General features: G+C 35.5%; 1 protein-coding gene across 13 annotated transcripts in view; it reads right to left on the reverse strand.

Annotated features, from left to right (window-relative positions):
* Positions 1 to 12,960, reverse strand: part of NEB (nebulin) — a 241,861-nt gene that overhangs the window by 125,858 nt on the left and 103,043 nt on the right. For all 13 annotated transcript variants that reach the window (XM_072611940.1, XM_072611945.1, XM_072611950.1 and 10 more), the window contains 4 exons: positions 12,341 to 12,652; positions 7,534 to 7,737; positions 5,392 to 5,496; positions 2,611 to 2,718 (listed from right to left, as the gene is read on the reverse strand). In XM_072611940.1, the coding sequence (XP_072468041.1) occupies positions 2,611 to 2,718; positions 5,392 to 5,496; positions 7,534 to 7,737; positions 12,341 to 12,652 (729 nt within the window). The remainder of the gene's footprint in view (positions 1 to 2,610; positions 2,719 to 5,391; positions 5,497 to 7,533; positions 7,738 to 12,340; positions 12,653 to 12,960) is intronic.

Consider the following 12,960-nt stretch of genomic DNA (forward strand, 5'->3'; position numbering starts at 1 on the left):
AGTTAGATCACATTTCTCTGAAACTTATTAGCTATGTGACCTTGTGTAAGTCATTTTAACTTTGCCTTTAATCTGCAAAATGGGGTTAAAATAGTACCCATATCCCAGAGTAAGAATAAAATGAGATGTTATATGTAAAGCACATTGCAAAGCTCTAGAAATGATAGTTTATTATTATTTTTCTAGTTTGGCCTGTTCTTGCTCATTTCTATTAAAGTGTCATGAAATTCTTAAATTATATAAAATAATTTTCAAAAATATGCTTTTACAATACAGTCCATATGTGTAAAATTACTTGCTAATTCCAACAGGACAAAAGAATAACTTTGTGATATTGTTCTATAGTGTTGAGTTATATGGCAGAAAATTTTCAGGAAGTGATGGTTTGGAAAAGAGATGGTTCAGTTACATGATGAACCATGTCAAATGTTGCTCATATGATCTTGATATAAAAGTCACTTAATAAAATAATATAAATAAATTAATAAACAAATTAATAAAATAAAAATCACTTAACTTTTTCAAGCCTAAGTGTCCTCATCTGTAAAATGAGAAGTTGCACTGAATTGCCTTTATGGTCCCTTCTAATATTAAATTTCTGATCCTATAATCCTATTATTATATACTCATGTTAAATCTATGGTCATGTATTCTAATAGTCCTTGAAAAGTTATTCGTTCATCTTCAAATTGGTCATTCAAAACGAAAAATGTGGTCATTTAATACTACCTCAGAATGTTTATCTAAATAAAGCTTGGCTTTCAGTGGTGCTCAGCAATTCTTTTAATTATGACATTGAATACTTTTCTCTTTGCCTACATGCCTGTTCTAAACCTTTTCCATTCTCAAGACCCTTATTCATTTCCTACTCACTACAATTTTACCTGAAGATTTCATCTCCTAATTTACCAAGACAGAAGCTCTCCCAACCATCTTTCTCTTTACTTCAAAACTTAAGTCATTAGTCAATCAGTCATCAGAAGCACTTGAATCTTTATTGTCTCTTTGTCCCCAGCCCCTTTCTCTCTGTCTGCAAACACAAGTGTGCATACATATGTGCACACTCACACACACACGTATTCATGCACACTACTTCCCTAGCATGTACTATTTGCTCAAACTACTGTCCCATATCTCTTCTTCTGTTTACTGTTAGATTTCTAGAGAGCATTCTATGCCTATGGCTTCCATTTCCTCATGGTCCACTCATTTCAAGGGACAGACCTTGCAATTTGTTCTCTGTCTCAATCACTCTTAAAAGCTGTTAGTGACCTAATGACCAAACACAGTAGCCTTTTTTTTTAACCCTTTTCCTCCTTAAATTTGCTATAGCATAGGACAATTAACTACTGCTTCCTCCTTGATACTACATATTCCTTTGGCTTCATTAACACCTCCCTTTTCTGTCTCTGACTACTCCTCTCATTTCTTGATGCTCCAGCCAGACTGGGCTACTTCTCATTCCATACTTTATGATCTCTTGCCACTGTCTTTATCCATGTAGGCCTAAATGTTCTTCATATCCTCTCCACCTGTGGGCTTCCTGACCATCCTTCCAAATTTTACTTTCTCTATGACACTTTCTGTGATACCACTATGAGCAGAAGGTGATTTCTGCCTTGACTGATTTCTTAGTACAATTATCCCTTCCACATCACAGTTTTGCTTTATCATAGGTTGGCATAAGAAATTAAATGGGAATTTTTGGAAGTTTAGCTGAAGCTACAGATGATATGTGAAGGGCAACAGATGACACAGAGCCTATGACAAAATAACCCAATTTTTATAATAAGGTACTGTAATCACCCCATAAATGAAAACAATTCAGACCTTTCATATGAAGGGAGGGCCAAAAATTTTTACATGGATTTTCCAGATTGCAGAGATGTCATGCCCCTAACCCTGGTAATGTTGAAGGGATAATTTTACTTCATGTTCTTATATACTTACCACATTCTAAATTGTGTTATAGTCATCTGTGTCCATGTCATGTCACCTCCACTAGATTATAACTATTTGTAAGCATGGATCATATCTTATTTAACTTTTATGTCTAAGTGCTTTGAATAGTGCATTACACATAGTGGAGGCTTAAGTGATGTGTATTGATTATTGAATAAAAATTATCAAGGAATCACATATTCTTTGAGCAAGAGAGTCACTACCTCTTGGGGGAGACATTTTTGCAATCTCCTTAATCTCTCTAATAGCTGGGGATGGCCCTGTTAAATGTATTTCTGCCTTGGGCATGGCTTCCTCCCTGAGTTTTCCTGAAGAAAAGATCTTTACGTGTTCCTTAAAATGTAACAGTAACTTTTTTTCATGAGGAAATCTCATTTGTAGAGGGAAAAGCATGGGGCTATTCATCCAGAGATCTGATTTTTAGGCTCAGTTCAGTACTAACTTGCTATGTGTCCTTGGTGGGTGGCTGGGTGGGGCAAAAGCATGGACACTCTGGGCCTCAATTTTATCATCTACAAAATGGAGGAATTGAATGACAAAGGTCCCTTGGAATTCTAAAATTCCATTATTCCCTTGTGGGATGACTTGCAGTATTTTATGTTTGTATTGACCTTATTTTACAAAGTATCATAACATGATTGTTCTTACATCGCTAGCAATGTCCCGGGACGCTTTGGCAGCTACAATTGGAATGGCATCACTTCTCAAGTCATAGCCTTCTTTCTTTGCTTCCTCCATGGCAAGTCGATATAGATTCTAGAAAAAGACATAATAACTCGTTGTGGATCCTGAGAGTGCTCCATTTGCGTCAAAAGGATATATCCTTTGGACAAAGAACTATACATGGTTTGCTGTGCTTATTCTTAAGTAATTAAGGAAGCATGAAGCCATCCCCTAATTATTCAACTAAGTCATTATTTTAAAATCAAAATACCATATTTATCAAATGTCAAGTAGCTCTTGCACAATTACTAAGATTTTCCTTCAGTCTTCATAGTTTCCTTGCTATAGTAAGCAAATGATTATTTTCTAAAAGTAGTTACACAGTGATTGAAAATAAGAAAATACAAATTTATAACATGCTTAAAAAGAGAAATAATATGCCTATAACAGATATTCAGTATTGTACACAGTTCTCTTTTTCTATTCTACAGTGTATATGAAAGTGCTCATTTCAGTTGGTGTCTGTTAATGTCATAAAGAAAAAAATAAATAAGTTTGAAAAGAAATTAAATCAGTACAATGGCTACTATCATCTAAATGAAAATAGCACTGAAAGACTTCTGAACTCTGATCAGTGCCCTAACTAGTTATGACCCTGTGACTTCAGAAGAGTTTTAACAGAGACAAGTAGGCTCCAAGGGAACTCTAGGAACTCTAGGCATATTTGCTCAAATACAGGAAAATATTGATTTGTTTGGTTTGACTGTTATTTGTCATAACAAAAAACCTATTACAAGAGGAAGGAAGAAAAGAGGAAAGGAAGAAAGGAAGGAAGGAGGGAAGGAAGGAAGAAAGTGAAGGAGGGAGAAAAGGAGGAAGGAAGGAAGGAAGGAAGGAAGCAAGGAAGGAAGGAAGGAAGGAAGGAAGGAAGGAAGGAAGGAAGGAGGGAACAGAAGGAGGGAGAAAAGGAGGAAGGAAGGAAGAAAGGAAGGAAGAAAGGAACGGAAGGAGGGAGAAAAGGAAAAAAGAAGGAAGGAAGAGAAGGAGGGAGAAAAGGAAGAAGGAAGGAAGGAAGAGAAGGAGGGAGAAAAGGAGGAAGAAAGGAAGGAAGAAGGAAGCCCAGTGCCATGCTGCACTGTGTAGGTTATAAAGAAGTGGCACATTTTATTTGTCACAGTTTTTAAAATAGAAATAACAATTAAAATTAAGTAAAAATAAACTACATCTTCAAATCTTTAAAACACACATCTTCAACACCTTTGTTCCAACTTAAATATTTTTTAATGTGTTTTCTTTTGTAACCAGGGAAGCTGATACATTATCCATTGTATTTTGCTTTCATAAACAACCATAAATATTTGTCCTTTCATGGTTCTGTAAACAAATATGGGCTTATTTCATCTCACAGCTGTAGATTACAAAAATAGATTTCTTTCAAACTACTAATTAAATTTTTTTAAAATTTAAGATGGTAGCTACCACCATTGATATTTTCAAGTTTTCTGCCATAGAAATTGCTTAATAAATTATTTACCCTACTGGATTGGAATAGGTAACAGAGAATAAAAGAAGCTGCAAAAAGCTGACACAGATTTTTTTTAAATAAATAAGAAAGGAAAAACATCTATTGTCCCCTTTTGTTTGAGGTTTGTTTTTTGTTGTTGCTTGTAAAGTGGGCCATTCTGAAATCTAATCTTCCAAAGCCAGCCTTTGAAAAGTTAATATAATGACCCAATTCTAGAAATCAGGGTATTTGAGTGAAACTTTCAGAACTAGACAATGGTTTGATGTCATCTCAGTAAAGTCTGAAAAGCAAACATTCTACACCATCAGACCTGGTTTAATAAAATTAAAGTGTGTAAAATAAGTTGTTTTATTCCATTATAGGGCAGGTATTAATTAGAAACAGCTATCTGGGTAAAATGTGACTTCAAATAAACCAGCAATAATAAAAAAAAAGAAATTTTTCCTTTAAAAAAGAAAGATCTAACTTAATAGAATATATGCAAATGATTATGCATAATTTTGGCCCTTGTTCTATTTTATAATAGAAAAGGATAGGAAATTCATGTTCCTGATTATGTCTGTTTGACATGATCACTAGTTCCCAATATTGGCAAAAATGAATGATTTGGGTGGTAAATTACTATTATTGAAGTCTTGGAAATAAGTACTCAGCACTTTCCAGCTCTTTCAGAATTTTGTCTTAGCCTTAGGAAAATAATGATTACTCTTGGGCAAGTAGGCAACTGAGTACTCTTAAATCTGTATAACAATTCTGCTTATATAGAAATGTGACAAACAAAAATGGCTAATAGCTTATTCACCAAAAATAGTTTTCATTATGTAAATAATTCATACAAATATGTACTTCATTGATCTCAGACAAAATTTAATCGTATGGATCTAATGCTTCTTGTTTTAATATAATTAATAAACTTGAGTTATTTTTCTTTAAATTAAATCTAACTTTCATGTTGTCAGAATGAGGGAGTGAGCTCAGAGTATAAACTTTGGATCAGTTGTTAATGCTCTAATACTAAGGTGCTGATCCCACTATTAGTTGGGCCCAAACTTTACATTGTTTTCCCATGAGAAGAGACCGATTGGTGCTTGTACTCCTCACGTTCCATAATACACATTTATTAGATAGGTTTAAGTCCTTGAAATGGCATGAAGCTAACTGGTCCACATGAAAAACAGAAGCCAGGACCATGTCTTTATTAAAACTTGATGAAGATATCAGATATAAAATGGGTGTTTTACCTCACTATAGTTGATTTTATTCTGTCTCGCTAACATAATCTCAGGTGTATCAGGCATGATGTGGATCTGAGTCTTGTCTTTGTCCCAGGCCTCTGTGTATAAGCGCTGTGAAGAAAATAGAAATAAATACGTTGAGAAAATAGTCTTTATTCTAATTTGCCAGTTCAGACTAAGCAGTGATGAGAAGTTTGAAAACTAGACTCATTATCAGTCCTAGCTATTATGTATCAGCACTTTTAAAAAAGACTACTTGACATTGTAGGTTATTTCATCTTAAAATATGCAAATATAAAATATCACTCATAGTCATAAACATAATTTATAATTTAAAAGAGTTATCTGAGCTTCAGAAAAATTAAATGATGGCACTTAGACAGCAATGTCTAATGTAACGTTTGATGTAAGATTTGAATTCAGGTCATCCTAGCTCCAAATCCAGCACTTTATCCACGGTTCATTTGTGTTTGTTCATTCATTCATCTATCCATTCATCCATCTACATACCCATACATCTGTCTGCTTATCCATCCATCCATCCATTTATGAAATGCATCTCTGGCTTCAATACTTTATCCACTATTCATTTGTGTTTGTTCATTCATTCATCTATCCATTCATCCATCTACATACCCATACATCTGTCCACTTATCCATCCATCCATCCATTTCATTGGCATAGGGTACTTCTGGTGAGGAAATTCCCTCTTCCAGCAGATCAGCAATTTCTCAACTACTCTGTAACTTAATAGTCTTAGAGAGCTGCCTAAGGACACTGGGGTTGTGACTTATCCAGGGCTACACTGTCAAAGGTATGACTTGACTCTGAGGACAATGCTTTATCTACTATGCCAGGTTGTCTCTTGAGACATGATATAAATATAAAATATATATGAATATATAACTATGTATATACGTATATACATAAACAGGTAATTCTTGTATAGAAAGGGTTGTTTTTCTAAATTAAATTAAAATCAACTACTAAAAATAAATGCCAAAAATAGCTTGCTTTCTAAGTCATGGGGAATTAAGGGGGGGAGGGGAATCTACATAGCTAGATTTATTCTATCTCTACATTTAAAAAAAATTTATCTCAATTCTTTAGCAGTATCTGTATTGTTTTGTGTCCACATGAAATAGCTGGATAATTCCTGCCTAAATTCTGTTTTGATAAATAATAGAAAATGCTTTACGTGGATTGTATTCATTTAATTATGAATTGCTTGCAACATTTGAGTCACATAAATCAAAGTATTGTATTAGTATGAATATGGCACACAAAAAAGGGAGGTACAATGTAAACTCATGTATAAGGTCACTCTAATTTACATAAAATGCAAAAGAATTAAATGTTCCTATATATCTATCTATAGCTGTTCCTACTATCATAGCAATAACACCTAATAGAAATCATACTGAGAGTGCTGGTCTCCCTTCCTTTTCCCTCCCTTCTTTCCCCTGACCAGAGATATTTAATCTCCATAGGGAAACTAAGTGGGAAGAGCATGGATGTTCAGACTGCTTAGACACGCTGGAAGTCATCAACTACAATCCTTCCTTTGAGCTAAGAACTACCAAGCCTTATCATATGCCTTGGTACAATGGTCTAATATCCACTGGGCCTTGCCATCTGCCCTGCTCTTGATTACAAAGTTGGAACCTTTAGGCCTTACCATCTACTCTGCTATCACACCCTTAAGACCCTTGGGCATTACTTTATGATCTGTCAGTGCATGCTAAGGACCCCCAGACTTTTTGTCCAACACATAACTGCGCCATTGTGACTTCTGGGTCATTCCATACACCCTGTAGCCTACTTAACTTTCTTAAATGTGTTATCATTTCAAATTAGTGGGTAAGCTCTTTGAGAACAGAGACTAATTTACTTTTTTCTAATTATATCCCCAGTGTTGAGCATAATACTTGGTACATAGAAATAACTTAATTATTTTTTCATTCATTCAAATAACTCAATATTGGTTTCAGAATTATTCAGCGTTTGATTGAATACAGCACAGAAGTGATTCATTATAAAAGGCATATTTATACTATTGGGGTAAGAAAAAATGTACTGCCTAGTTCACATGGATCCTTCCTGGATGATGGATGACCCTGGTGTTTTATTTAAGGTTGACAACTCACCTTGTTCATGGTGATAGCATTATTCTTGGCCAGCACTTGTTCCAGAGAATCAGTCACACTGGTAAATTTGAGTTTGTCCGGTGGTTGACGGTAGATATTATCACTTAAAATTTCTGCAGCCCTCTTACATTTGACGATATCCACTGAACCAATTGGGACCCAGCCAATACCTTTTAGCCATTGGAGATCTGACTTGTAAATATTCTGTTAGAACCAAATAAAATAGTCATCAAGCTTGAACTTATATTAACATTTATTTTAAAGAAATGAAAAAAGAAAGAATATCCTTTTCTTTTTATGGCTAATCTTATTAACTGTTCAAACCTTACAATACTGCCAGATATATTTTTAAAAACTAAGAGGGAAATCTAAGTAAAAACATCTTCAGGAGTCTTATTCTCCAAACAAGAGGAGAATGAAGACCAAAAACATCACACTTGGCTGAAGCAAATCAATCAATAAATATATATTTAGCACTATGCTAGGCACAAGGGGTTGGGGAAGGAAAGGAAAGAAAGGAAGCAAATCAAATGTTACAAGAGAAGCAGTATCCTTAGAAGCTATAGGATAATAGTATCACAGAAATAGACGTGGAAGAGACCTTAGAGCTACCTCGTCCAATTTTTTATTTCTAAAGATAGGCAAACTAAATCCAGAGTCACTTGTCCAACATCACGTAGAGAATATGTGTATCTGTTTAACAGTAAAGTGTTCTTTTCACAGAAGACTTCTTGAGAAGGGAAAAGTCATTGCTTTCTGAAACAACTCATTTCACTTTTTAATAGTTCTTAACATTAGGAAGTCTTGCTTTTATCAAACTTAAGTCTGACTTCTGGAAATTTTACTTTGCTCTTACCCTACTACACTCTGGTGCCAAGCAGAAATGACAGCCCTTCGAAAACCTTAAGAGAACTATTATGTCATATCTTTTCCAAGTCATTTCTTCTCTATGAACAACCCCAGTACCTCCAACCAATGTTCATATTAAGCAATCTTGAGTTTCTTCAGTATCTTAGTTGTCCTTCTTTGTATGTCTTCTAACTTCTAACTTATTAATAGTTTGCTAAAATATTGTGCCTAAAACTGAATAAAATACTCCACATGTGACCTAACCAGAGCAGGGCCCAGTAGGACTACAACCTTCCAGATCCTGTACCTCCCTTAATCTAGCCTAGAATCACTAGCTATTTGGGTAGAGGATTATGCTAAACTTGGAAGAGACCCCTGGATTAACATCTCACCTTTGAATTTAGGCACATAGGTAGCAACGATGTAACCATGGACAGGCCACTTAACCTCTTTGTCATTTTGAGGGAAAATTAAGGATATTGTACTACTAACCACACAGGGTTATTATGAAGATACAGTAATATAATGCATATAAAGCATGTTGTGAATCATAAAGTGCTATATAAATATCATTTGTTGTCTTTGCCCCCTCCTCCTCTTTCTTCTTCTGCTTCTTCTTCTTTTCCTTCTTCTTCCTCTTCTCCTTCTCCTTTTTTCCCTCCTCTTCTTCTCCTCTTTTCCCTCTTTCTCCTCCTTCTTCTTCTCCTCCTCCTTCTTTTTCTTCTTCTTTTCTCCTCTTCCTCCTTCTCTTCATCATCATCATCATCATCATCATCATCATCATCATCATCATCATCATCTCATATGAAATGTGAAGCCTGATAAACTCCACAGGTGTTTTTCAGGTCTACCCCATCTTGTGAGGCAGACTTTTTAAAAATCTTGAATAGAAGACTTTATATTTCTCCCTAACCAAGTTCATTAGTTTTGGCTCAACTTTCTGACCTATCAAGATATTTTTTCATCATGTCAATTATTCCTTCTGCCTTTGTGGCATATGCAAATTTGATAAGCATGCTATCTATATTATTATTCAAATCATTTTTTATAAGAATATAAAATGGTGCAGGGCCAAACAAATACCCCTGGGGTCCTCCTCTGGAGACTTGCTACTAAGTTGGCATCAAGCTATTAATAACAACTCTTTGAGTTGGGCCATTCAACCAGTTCTGATTCCAGCCAATATATCTTTCATTTGACCCACATCTTTCCATCTTATCCACATCAAGAACACAAGAGTCACTGTAAAATGCTATGCTAAAATCTAAGTATATTCTATATATAGTTTGATCTACCACTCTAGAAGCTGTTAGAAAAGGAAATAAGAATAATCTACCATAACGTTTTCTTGCTTAAGCCATGCATGATAACTTCCCCCCACCTTTGAGAGCATGACTTCATTTTCTAGGTATTCGCTGATTATTCTTTTAATAATGCACCCTTGACTTTTTCCAAAAATTCAAGTCATATTCATTGATCCACAGTTTGCATCTTCTGCTCTCTTTCCTTTTGGAAAATCAGTCCATTTGCATTTCACAGAACTGGAATGCCTCTCTTATTCTCCACAATCTTTCAAGAACTTAGCAGTAGCTTAGCAACCAGTTCTGCCAGTTCTTTTTAGCAGCTGTGATGTAGTTCATCCAGACCTGGTGGCATGAACTCATCAAAAACAATGAGGGGATCTTTGAACTATCTCCCTAATTCTTTGAGAGTTTAACTCTCTCTTAGCCATTTCTGCTCTGTCCTTCCCAATACAAAAATTATTTTTCTTGTCAGAGAACAAAATAAGGGTTAAATAGTTCTGCTTTTGAGATAGCTTGGTGTCTCATTGTATGGAACTCTGGGCTTGGAGTTAGGTAGATCTGAGTTCACATCCAGCTTCAGATCCAAGCTGTGGCCCTAGGCAAGTCACTTAACCTCTATTTGCTTTAATCCATTGGAAAAAGAAATGGCAAACCAGTCCAGTGTCATTGGAAAAAAAAAACCAACCATAGACAGTACTGGAATGCTATAGTACATGGAGTTATAAAGAGTTAGATACAACTAAATAAGTTCTACTTTCTCTTTATTATTATTACTGACATATCTATTCTGAGATTTTCCTCCTTTGATTTTCCTCTTTTCTCCACATAGCTAAAATCTTCCCACATCTCTTTTCATTATCCTTAGCATTCTTTGCTATCTTCAGCTAATTCTGAGTTTTAGTACTCCTAATACTATTTTATAGGACTATGTTTTTGTATATTTTTTGTATCAACTGCCCCCATTTTCATCTTCTATACTTTAAAAAAAAAAAGCTAAACTGGACGATGCCTTCCCTGCACATCCATATAAATCTCTTTAGACTGCTCCCTTGCTTCTTTCTTATTACATCCTTTTTTATCTTCTGAGTCTCCAGATTTTCATTGTTGAGATCTTCCATTCCCCACTTGGCTAGATTTCCCTGTCAAATTTTAGGCTATAGAATTCTACCTATGCTTTCCCTAAACCCTTTGAAATCTGTTCCCTTAAAGTCCAAGGTGCAGGTAAAGTTTGATATGGTTTCTTCTATTTCTGTATCACAAATTCTAAAATGGAGCAATCATTTCTCCCCAAGCTTCACATCATTTTTACTTCAGCACTCAGTTACTTCTGGCCTTAACCTTTCTGAAACATCCAACAATATTCCCTCCTTCCTGGAATCTTTCACTGATTCATCTTTCTCCTTCTAACCCTTGGTTGTGGGTATCCTATAACCTCTGTCCTGGTCTATTTTCTCTTGTATTTTCACTCTCACTCAGAGACCTCATTCATTCCTATGATTTTATCATAACCTCTCTTCATATACCTCTCAAATCAATATATCCAGCTCCAATTTCTTCCCATAACTTTAGATTTGAAATTCTAATCACCTAATAGTGGTTGCTTCAAATTCAATGTCCCCAAATGAACTTAGAATCTTTACCAAAAGCCTCTCCTCCTGGTTTTCCTACATCCAGTGATCACATTAACAGTCTCAGTCACTCATACTCAAAACCTTTTGATTCCTCTCTCTTCTCTGACTACTCTCATCTAATATAGGGACAAGCCCTGTCAACTCTAATTTCAGTCTTTCACATCTCTCTCCACCTTTCCACTCACAACAACTGCCACCAGCATAGTGCTGGCACTCCTTACCTTACATCTAAATTATTCTAATAGCCTCCTAACTGGTATCTTTACCATCCAATTTTTTTTACTTCTGTAATTTGCCTTTCATATAGCTGTCAAAATAATCTTCCTAATACACATTTCTCTCCATGTCACTCCCTGGATCAAAAACTCTTAATGATTCACTATAAGGCAAAATATAAATTCTGTAACATGGTACTTAAGGCCATACAATGTATGGTTCCTAGCTACATTTGCTGTTGCATTTCACACTGCTGTCTTCTGCCTTCCAGCTCAACTGGACTCTTCGCTGTTCCCTGATCATGCGCAGGCCTCTCCTGGTCCTATATATTTGTCTGCATTGCTGCATTCCATCTATCTGTCTATTAAAAAGCCTCTCTTCTTGCAAGATCTATGTCAAGTGCTAATTCCTGCATGAATCCTCTAATCTTCCCATAAGAAGGGCTTTCTCTCCACATTTTCTTACAGCCTATTTTAGTCCGTTTAACATTCAACCTTGTATTATCTTTATTCATCAGTCTGTCTTATCCTCTCTGCTTGAATGTAGGCTCATTGAGGACAGGGTCTGTCATGTTTTAGCTTTGTATACCCATTGTTCAGTACAGGATGTTGTACATAATTGGATATATTGAATATAATCTTAGTCATCAGTAGGTTTTATTGTTGAGGTAATTATATTAAAAGCTTTTTACCGCTGTTGCTACTGCTACTACTACTACTATTACTTTTAGTACTATTACTATTACTACTGCTACTACTTCTGCTGCTGCTGTTGCTGCTACTACTGCTATGCATTTTTGCTACTCACATCACTCTGTAGGTCATAGGCCCTACGAGCATGAATGACATCATTCTGGTCTGGGAGGCACATCCATTCATGTAGAGGATGCTTGTAGTCTATGTCGCTAACCAAAATCTGACACTTCTTGGCCAGCACAATCCCCAGCATGTCCACTGGGCTGCTGAACTTGGTCTTCCACTTCTCAAAGTCCTTCTTGTACTCTCTGTCACTCTGGATCTTGGCCACATGCATGGACCACATCATCTTGGGATCATCCTTGATGTCACGGGCTCCAATGTGATGGCCAAGCTGCTTGCGATATCCATCTTTGTATTTGTACTGGAATGAAACAAAGGTGACTTTTACATTTTAAAATCGATATAAATAGGTCATATATTTATAAGCTTATTGTAATAGTCATGGTGATTTTTCAGAAGATTACTTTGAACATTGTGATTCCTTTTTACCTACTCTTCCACCACAACATACCCTTTAGCACAATACCTCAACCCATTCTCATAGAAAGGGAAGATTAGGGATTATACTCTGTTGATTTCTGATATTATAACTAGTGAAATTTTGTAGAAAGTTAGCTTTATTTGATACGAAAAAAGGACTACATTTCCCTAGCAAAAGTGGCTTAGAAT

Source organism: Notamacropus eugenii, chromosome 5, assembly GCF_028372415.1.
Source record: "Notamacropus eugenii isolate mMacEug1 chromosome 5, mMacEug1.pri_v2, whole genome shotgun sequence".
Lineage (NCBI taxonomy): Eukaryota > Metazoa > Chordata > Mammalia > Diprotodontia > Macropodidae > Notamacropus > Notamacropus eugenii.